General features: G+C 54.5%; 1 protein-coding gene across 1 annotated transcript in view; it reads left to right on the forward strand.

Moving 5' to 3' along the window:
* The window catches only part of shank3a (SH3 and multiple ankyrin repeat domains 3a), a 301875-nt gene that overhangs the window by 282269 nt on the left and 9606 nt on the right, over positions 1–10000 (forward strand). The window contains exons 21-27 of the mRNA XM_042703868.1: positions 395–475; positions 1067–1090; positions 2722–2846; positions 4615–4717; positions 5218–5837; positions 6591–6749; positions 6950–8877. Coding sequence (XP_042559802.1) covers positions 395–475; positions 1067–1090; positions 2722–2846; positions 4615–4717; positions 5218–5837; positions 6591–6749; positions 6950–8877 — 3040 coding nt within the window. The remainder of the gene's footprint in view (positions 1–394; positions 476–1066; positions 1091–2721; positions 2847–4614; positions 4718–5217; positions 5838–6590; positions 6750–6949; positions 8878–10000) is intronic.

Genomic DNA, 10000 nt, shown 5'->3' on the forward strand with positions numbered 1-10000 from the left:
TGAGTGTGAGTGTGTGTGTGTGGAGGGGGGTGTCTCAATAGGAAATGGCACACTGTCCTTGGTAACACCTGCTGTTTATGTTTTTCTTCTTCCTTGATCATTCTCTCTCTCTCCCTCTCCCTCTCTCTCCATCTCTCTCTCGCTCTCTCTCTCCATCTCTCTCTCTCTCCATCTCTCTCTCTCTCTCTCCATCTCCACCTCTCTCTCTCCCTCTCTCTCCATCTCTCTCTCTCTCTCCATCTCTCTCTCCCTCTCCCTCTTTCTCCATCTCTCTCTCGCTGTCTCTCTCCCTCTTTCTCTCTCCCTCTCTCTCTCTCTCTCCCTCTCTCTCGCTCTCTATCTCTCTCTCCCTCTCTCTCTCTCTCCATCTCTCTCTCTCTCTCTCTCTCTGCAGCCCCCCCGCCCCCTAAGCGAGCCCCAAGCACGACTCTCACACTCCGCTCCAAAAGCATGACTGCTGAACTGGAGGAACTGGGTAAGACAACACACACATTTAACAAAACATAACACACACACTCACACACACCACACACTCCTTCACTCACACACGTGTAGAGTTATGATCAAGTGGAGTCTCACTCACTCATTCACACAAATAAACTCACACTTACTCTCTTTCACACACAAACACACACACACACACTGTTACTCACACACAAACACTAATACACACACACACACACACACACACACACACACACACACACACACACACTGTTACTCTCTCACACAAACACTATTACACACACACACACACACACACACTGTTACTCTCTCACACAAACACTAATACACACACACACACACACACACACACACACATCATGTATTTCTCACTGTTGTTGTTTGGGAACACATGGTACCTAGTCATCCTATCACAATAATTCAGACATTTGGTCCTCTGTCAACAATCATCTGCTCTGAGTATTCTCATGCGTCACTGTTATATTCAGCGGGGGTGTGTGTGTGTGTGTGTGTGTGTGTGTGTGTGTGTGTGTGTGTGTGTGTGTGAGAGAGAAAGATAAGTTAAACCCTGAGTGTCCTTCTATGTTTGTTTCATGCTAAGCCTCAGCTAGGAGGAGGAGAGGAGGTGAGTAAGGAACCCCCCTTAAACACACACACACACACACACGTGCGCACTCGCACACACACACACACACACACACACACACACACACACACACGTGCGCACTCGCACACACACACACACACACATACAGACCTTCCCCCACACACACACTTACATACACACACACACAGAGACCCACACATATGCATGCACACACACACACACACACAGACAGACACAGATATAAAGAGTCACACACACAGACCCCCACACACACAGACAAACACACACACACACACACACAGACACACACACACACACACACACACACACACACAGACACAGATATAAAGAGTCACACACACAGTGGTCCATGTGGTAGCTGGGTTCCAGTTTGCCATCCTTTGTGTTTTTGATGAAAAGTCATTCGGCAGGCTGTCCCCAACATATGGGGCGCTGAGAGAGAGAGGGAGAGAGAGAAGGAAAGAAAGACATGGATGGAGGGAAGAGAGAGAGAAGGAAAGTGAGAGAGAGAGGGGAAGAGAATGAAAGAAAGAGAGAGGGAGAGAGAGAGTGAGGGAAATAAATAGAGAGGGAGGGAAGGAGAGAGAAGGAAAGAAAGAGAGAGAGAGGGAAATAAATAGAGAGGGAGGGAAGGAGAGAGAAGGGAAGAAAGAGAGAGGGAGAGAGAGAGAGAGAGGGAAATAGAGAGCGAGGGGAGAGAGAAGGAAAGAAAGAGAGAGGGAGGGAAGGAGAGAGAAGGAAAGAAAGAGAGAGGGAGAGAGAGAGGGAAGGAGAGAGAAGGAAAGAAAGAGAGAGGGAGGGAAGGAGAGAGAAGGAAAGAAAGAGGGAGAGAGAGAGAAGGAAAGAAAGAGAGAGGGAGAGAAAGAGAGGGAGAGAGAGAGAGAAGGAAAGAAAGAGAGAGGACTCCAGAGGGTTGCTGTGGGCTTATGGGTAAGCTAGGGCCTCCATCTGCACAGCCAGACCACCATGTGTCTGTTTATTTACAGGAATGACACACACACACACACACACACACACACACACACACACACACACACATCCACACTCACAGACACACACACACAAACATGCACACACACACACACACACATACCCGCACACACACACACACACACACATGCACTCGCACACAGGCGCGCGCGCGCACACACACACGCACACAAATACAAACAACACACACACCACAACACACATATACACACACACACACAGATACAGAACAAACAACACACACACCACAACACACATATACATACACACACACACACACCACAACACACATATACACACACACACACACAGATACAGAACAAACAACACACACACCACAACACACAACACACAAGACTGATCATCTCCCTGTAGCATTATGATGAAGTGGAATGTTCTATTAGTTCATTTGTTAACTGATATAAATACACGTAGGACTCACTGACCGTGAGGTGTCTCTCTGTGTGTGTGTGTGTGTGTGTGTGTGTGTGCATGTGTGTGTGTGTGTGTGTGTGTGTGTGTGTGTGTGTGCGCATATGTGTGTGTTTGTGTGTGTGTGTGTGTGTGCGTGCGTGTGTGTGCGTGTGTGTGTGTGTGTGTGTGTGTGTGTGTGTGTGTGTGCGTCTGTGTGCCCACAGAAAGGCTCGATGAAATGCTGGCATCTCAGGAGGCCAGCCTAAGGCCTCAGGTGGAGGCAGAGTACAGAACAGCAACCGTCAAGCAGAGACCAACCAGCCGCCGTATCACACCAGCAGAGATTAGTGTGAGTACACACACACACACACACACACACTCACACACACACATGCCCACACACAGTCACACACTCACCCACACACACACACTCACACACACACATGCCCACACACAGTCACACACTCACCCACACACACACACTCGCACACACACACACACACACACACACACACACAGACACACACACTGACACAGACACACAAACATACACACACACACATACACACACACACAGACTCACACACACATACATACAAACCCACATATACATACTAGTGCTGTCAAAGTTAACACGTTAACACTATTTAATGCAATTAATGCAGCCGCCTAGGTTTTGTTGTTGTTTCTGTATGTTTGTTGTGCATATAATAAATATCTAGGGGCGTCTAATGTACACACTTGACACGGGGCTTCTTGAATTAAAGGCTTGCAAGTTTATTGAGCACTTTAGCTTACAACTAACCTAAAAGGCTGCTACATGCTACATGCTACATGCTACATGCTACACATATAAGACATTTCAAGTTGACTGACAGTCAATTTTGATGACCATGATGGTTTTACTGGAAATCTGTAGTTCACGGGAGAGGATCTGTTTTCAAAGTTAAAAAGATGCTATTAAACTATAAATAGTATTAGGATTTAAATACACTTCCTTTGTGTTGATTCTTCAATTATTCAGTGATTTTACATTTAAATATCCATTATTTTAAGTCAGTCTTACAAAGAAAAAAGCGATTCATCACGATTAATCACAGCAAATTGTACAATTAGTTATTTAATTTTTTTATCGATTGACTAATACATACTGATGTACGTATGTGTCTTTGTATTTTCTTATATTATTGTGAATAATGAGTGTGTTATTTTATTTTCTAATATTATGTGTGAATGATCTCTTATTAGTGTGTGTGTGTGTGTGTGTGTGTGTGTGTGTGTGTGGATCTCTCCTACTGGGTTCATCCCTTTTGATGTGAGGGTTACTGCTGTGTGTGTGTGTGTGTGTGTGTGTGTGTTTCTTATGTGTGTGTTGTTGGTGTGTGTGTGTGTGTTTCCACTGATGTGTGTGTTATTGGTGTGTGTGTGTGTGTTTCCAATGATGTTAATGTTACTGATGTGTGTGTGTGTGTGTTTTTCCACTGATGTGTGTGTTATTGGTGTGTGTGTGTGTGTGTGTGTGTGTGTGCTTTTACTGATGTGTGTGTTATTGGTGTGTGTGTGTGTGTGTTTCCACTGATGTGTGTGTTATTGGTGTGTGTGTGTGTTCTTTCACTGATGTGTGTGTTGTTGGTGTGTGTGTGTGTGTTTCCACTGATGTGTGTGTTATTGGTGTGTGTGTGTGTTTTTTCACTGATGTGTGTGTTATTGGTTGTGTGTGTGTGTTTCCACTGATGTGTGTGTTGTTGGTGTGTGTGTGTGTGTTTCCACTGATGTGTGTGTTATTGGTGTGTGTGTGTGTGTTTTTTCACTGATGTGTGTGTTATAGGTTGTGTGTGTGTGTTTCCACTGATGTGTGTGTTGTTGGTGTGTGTGTGTGTGTGTGTTTCCACTGATGTGTGTGTTATTGGTGTGTGTGTGTGTGTTTTCACTGATGTGTGTGTTATTGGTGTGTGTGTGTGTGTTTTCACTGATGTGTTTGTTATTGGTTGTGTGTGTGTGTGTGTTTCCACTGATGTGTGTGTTATTGGTGTGTGTGTGTGTGTTTCCACTGATGTGTGTGTTATTGGTGTGTGTGTTTCCACTGATGTGTGTGTTATTGGTGTGTGTGTCCACAGTCCCTTTTCGAGCGGCAAGGTTTGGCTCTGCATGGAGCGCTGCACCCCGGCCTGGACAGACATATGCACCTGTCTAAAGGCATGTCCCGCACCAAGAGCTTCGGTAAGACACACACACACACACACACACACACACACACACACACACGCACACACACACACGCACACACACACACATCCACCTGTCTAAAGGCATGTCCCGCACCAAGAGCTTCGGTAAGACACACACACACACACACACACACACACACACACACACACACACATCCACCTGTCTAAAGGCATGTCCCGCACCAAGAGCTTCGGTAAGACACACACACACACACACACACACACACACACACACACACACACACACACATCCACCTGTCTAAAGGCATGTCCCGCACCAAGAGCTTCGGTAACACACACACACACACACATATGTCCTGTACCCATAGCTTCAGTAATGAACGCACACACTCACACACACACACACATCCATCTGTCTAAAGGCATGTCCCGTGTCAACCTCAACTTCTTCACCTTTTCCCGTTTTCATTTTCAAGCTATTTTGACCTCCTGACCATTGATGACCTTTAACCTTTCACCTGTGGTTGTCAGGAGCAACGGAGGAGGATCGTTTATCAGCACTGGCGGCAGAGCACCGGTTTCCACGGAGCTCGTCGATGACGGACACACTGAGAGAATCCCACCATGGCATCCCGCCCCCTCCCCAGACGGCCCCCCCTCCCCCTCCCTCCCTCTACTACCTAGACACGGGCCCTCCCCCCTCCTTCTGCCCCCCGCCCCCCCCGGGGCGACTCCACGACCCCTCCCGCTCCAGCTTCCGCCCCGGCTCCGAGCCCCGCCTCCACGGCATCGGCCTGCCCCCAGGGGCGGTGATTAGCAGCTATGGCTCCACCCCCACCTTCACCCCCACCTTCGCTCGCTCCTCCACCTCCCCGGGCCCCCCTCACCACGCGCCCCTCCTGACGGAGCGCCAGAGGAAAGCCCACTCCATGATCCTGCTGCAGGACTCCTCCCTCCTGCCCGTGGACCCCGCCCACCTGCCCCGCCCCTCGCTGGCCCAGGCCACGCCCTCGGAGAAGATGAAGCGCAAGGGGGGGCGCGTGCTTGACAACCCGTACGCCAACGTGGGCCAGTTCAGCCTGGGCCTCTTCACCCCCCCGCCCCCCTCCAAACCGCAGCGCAGGAAGAGCCCGCTGGTCAAGCAGCTGCAGGTGGGACTGGGGCAGGGGTCAGGGGTCAGGATGGTTTAGGGTTCAGAACCGGAGAGGCTGGGTCAGGGGTCAGAACCGGAGAGACTGGGTCAGGATGGTTTAGGGTTCAGAACCGGAGAGGCTGGGTCAGGATGGTTTAGGGTTCAGAACCGGAGAGGCTGGGGCAGGGGTCAGAACCGGAGAGACTGGGTCAGGGTGGGTCAGGGGTTCAGAACCGGAGAGGCTGGGTCAGGGGTCAGAACCGGAGAGACTGGGTCAGGATGGTTTAGGGTTCAGAACCGGAGAGGCTGGGTCAGGGATTCAGAACCGGAGAGGCTGGGTCAGGATGGTTTAGGGTTCAGAACCGGAGAGGCTGGGGCAGGGGTCAGAACCGGAGAGGCTGGGTCAGGATGGTTTATGGTTCAGAACCGGAGAGACTGGGTCAGGGATTCAGAACCGGAGAGGCTGGGTCAGGATGGGTCTGGGGTTCAGAACTGGAGAGGCTCTTAGTTAGGCTGGTTTAGGGTGGGTTAGGGTGGGTGTTTTGCGTTGCGTTGTTTTGGGTAGGGTGATGCAAACTATTCTTTGTATGTGGCCCTGAATGAAATGAAATGAAATGACACATTTATGACACATTTTTATGAATCTAATATTTTCTATGAATGTTTCTCACACTGTATCTCACCTTGGCTAAAAGCACCCGCCAGACGAACGCCATGTCTGTCCCTGAACGATCGAACGTGACTGTGACTGTGACTGTGACTGTGCCCGCAGGTGGAAGACTCTATCCAGGAGCGGGCATCGCTGGCGCTGGCCTCGGCGCACGGGCACCACCGGGAGCTGTCGCCCACGGGCAGGCTGGCAGCGCACCACTCCAGCAGGATGGAGTACTACCAGCAGCAGCTGGCTGCACAGGAGGCCGCACTACTGCAGGTCAGTGTGTGTGTGTGTGTGTGTGTGTGTCTGTGTCTGTGTCTGTGTCTGTGTGTGTGTGTGTGTGTGTGTGTGTGTGTCTGTGTCTGTGTCTGTGTGTGTGAGATATGTAATATGAGTGTTATGAGATATGTAATATGAGTGTTTCATTGGCTAAGAAGTGAATGATGGTTGTCATGGTGATTTTGCTCTGCACACAGGGGCGGGGCCCGTTTGCGGCGGCCATCGCCGGAGCGGTGAAGGACCGCGAGCGCCGGCTGGAGGAGCGGCGCAAGTCCACCGTTTTCCTGTCCGTGGGCACAATGGAGGGCAGCGGCATGACGGGCGCGGAGCAGGGGGCGCCCGACGTGCCCTCGCTCATCCAGTCGCGCTCCGTGGACGAGCGCATGCTGACCCGCGAGCAGGCGCCCCTGCCCCCGCCCGCCATGCCACTGCGCCCCTCCGCGCCGGGCGGCACCACCTTCATCCACCCCCTCACTGGCAAACCCCTGGACCCAAACTCCCCGCTGGCTCTTGCGCTGGCCGCAAGGGAGCGGGCGCTGAGCTCCCAGTGCCAGTCGCCCTCCAGCAGCCCGGAGCCCAGGACTACGCCACACGAGCAGCAGGGGGCGCTGTTTCACACCGAGCACACACACACCAAAGAGACTGAGCTGAGGGGGGGTGGGGCGGGAGGGGAGGGGGGGCGAGACTCGCCCTCGTCCTTTTACCCCACGGCCAGTAAGGTGCAGTGGGCGTCGCCCACGTCGCTGCGGAGGGAGATGGAGGGGAGGAGGGAGGAGCGGAGGGAGGAGAGGAGGGAGGAGCGCTCGCCCGCGGAGGACAAGAAGAGCCTGCTGATCAGCATCATGGACACGTCGCAGCAGAAGACCGCGGGCCTCGTCATGGTCCACGCCACCAGCAACGGCCAGGCCGTGGGTCTGGCGCCGGACCAGCCTGTCCGAGTCCCGCCCGCCGATTCCAAACCCGCTCCGTCGTCCCCAAGTCCAGATGCCACCGCCGCCGCTGCGGGAACCACTACCCCGACCCTGACCCCCACCCCCACCCCCACCCCCACCGACACGCCCATGCCCACGCCCACCCCCCAGCGCCCGCCCAGCCCGGCCTCTGATAAGACGCTGGCGCAGGGCAGCTCGGAGGAGGACATGGACGCCTACGGCAACGTGGCGCTGCCGGCCGCCATTCTGTCCTCCAGTGACGAGGAGACGCGCGAGGAGCTGCGCAAGATCGGCGTGGTGCCGCCACCCAACGAGTTCGCCAACGGCCTCCTTCCCAAAGACCAGCCCGTTCCCGCCGCCACGCCCACAGCCACGGCATCGCCCATGGCAACCATACCTCCCCCAGCCAAGACCCCCATCACCCCTGCAGCGCCTCCCCTTCCTCCTGTCCCCCTGGCCCCTGTTGCCATAGCAGCAGCACTCGCGGGCAAGGCCCCCACCCCCACCCCCTCCACCGCCACCGCCGTCTCAGGGAAGCCTCTGGAAGGCCAGCTGGTGGCGGACTCGTCGGCGGCGGACTCGGGCGTGGAGGAGGTGGACACGCGCAGCTCCAGCGACCACCACCTGGAGACCACGAGCACCATCTCCACGGTGTCCAGCATGTCCACGCTGTCCTCGGAGAGCGGCGAGCCCACCGACACCACCTACAGCTCCCACGCCGACGGGCACACCTTCGTGCTCGACAAGCCGCCAGTGCCTCCCAAGCCAAAGCTCAAGTCCCAGCTGAGCAAGGGGCCCGTGACCTTCAGGGACCCGCTGCTCAAGCAGTCCTCCGACAGCGAGCTGCTCTCCCAGCAGCAAGCCGCCGCGCTGGCCGCCGCCGCCGCATCCGCATCCTCCTCCTCCGGCCTGGGGCTCGGCCTGAGCCTGGGCTTGGGCCTGGGCACCAGCCGGCCCCGCTACCTCTTCCAGAGACGCTCGAAGCTGTGGGGGGACGGTGGCGGCGGGGAGGCGCGCGCCAGCAGCCCCGGCAGCCCCGGCGGCTCCGAGGAGGGCAAGCCCACTGTGATCAGCGAGCTCAGCTCACGCCTGCAGCAGCTCAACAAGGACACGCGCTCGCTGGGCGAGGAGCCGCTGGGGGCGCCCGGGGGGGCCCTCGACCCTGGCAGGAAGTCGCCCGTCGCCGGTGCCAGGTAAGACAGCCACCGAACGCCATGCCAGGGATAAGCAGCCGAACGCCAGGCCAGGAATAAGCAGCCGAACGCCATACCAGGGAAAAGCAGCCGAACGCCATGCCAGGGAAAAGCAGCCGAATGCCATGCCAGGGAAAAGCAGCCGAATGACAGGCGAGGGAAAAGCAGCCGAACGCCATGCCAGGGAAAAGCAGCCAGCTCTGTTGGGAGATCCGTAATGAGTGTGAGGAGTCTTCCTCAGCTGGATAGAGCAGAGAGGAGAACTGAGGCATGAGAGAGGAGAGAGGAGAGAGGAGAGAGGAGACAGGAGACAGGAGAGAAGAGAGCTGAGGCGTGAGAGAGGAGAGAGGAGAGACTGAGGCATGAGAGAGGAGAGAGGAGAGCTGAGGCATGAGAGAGGAGAGAAGAGAGCTGAGGCGTGAGAGAGGAGAGCTGAGGCATGGCGGATAGGAGCTGAAGGTCAGAGTTTCAGTGAGGCCTTTGACTCGGCTACATAAAGCACAAGAGGTCAAGAGGTCAGGTACAGAAGAGGTCAGGGAGGTCAGGTACGGAAGGGGTCAGGGAGGTCAGGTACAGAAGAGGTCAGGGAGGTCAGGTACGGAAGGGGTCAGGGACAGAAGAGGTCAGGGAGGTCAGGTACGGAAGGGGTCAGGGACAGAAGAGGTCAGTGAGGTCAGGTACACAAGAGGTCAGGTACAGAAGGGGTCAGGGAGGTCAGGGACAGAAGAGGTCAGGGAGGTCAGGTACAGAAGAGGTCAGGGAGGTCAGGTACACAAGAGGTCAGGTACAGAAGGGGTCAGGGAGGTCAGGGACAGAAGAGGTCAGGTACAGAAGGGGTCGGGGAGGTCAGGTACAGAAGGGGTCAGGGACAGAAGAGGTCAGGGAGGTCAGGTACACAAGAGGTCAGGGAGGTCAGGTACACAAGAGGTCAGGGAGGTCAGGGAGGTCAGGTACACAAGAGGTCAGGGAGGTCAGGTACAGAAGGGGTCAGGGACAGAAGCAGGGGACAGTGGAGGTGGCAGGACAGCGTGTCAGTGATTGTCTAACTGGTCCACGCAGAGAGGACACTAATGCTGATGTATGCTCACATATTAGAGCTGTCCCACAGCCTTATGATAGCAGA

The sequence above is a fragment of the Clupea harengus genome, chromosome 3 (assembly GCF_900700415.2).
Source record: "Clupea harengus chromosome 3, Ch_v2.0.2, whole genome shotgun sequence".
NCBI lineage: Eukaryota > Metazoa > Chordata > Actinopteri > Clupeiformes > Clupeidae > Clupea > Clupea harengus.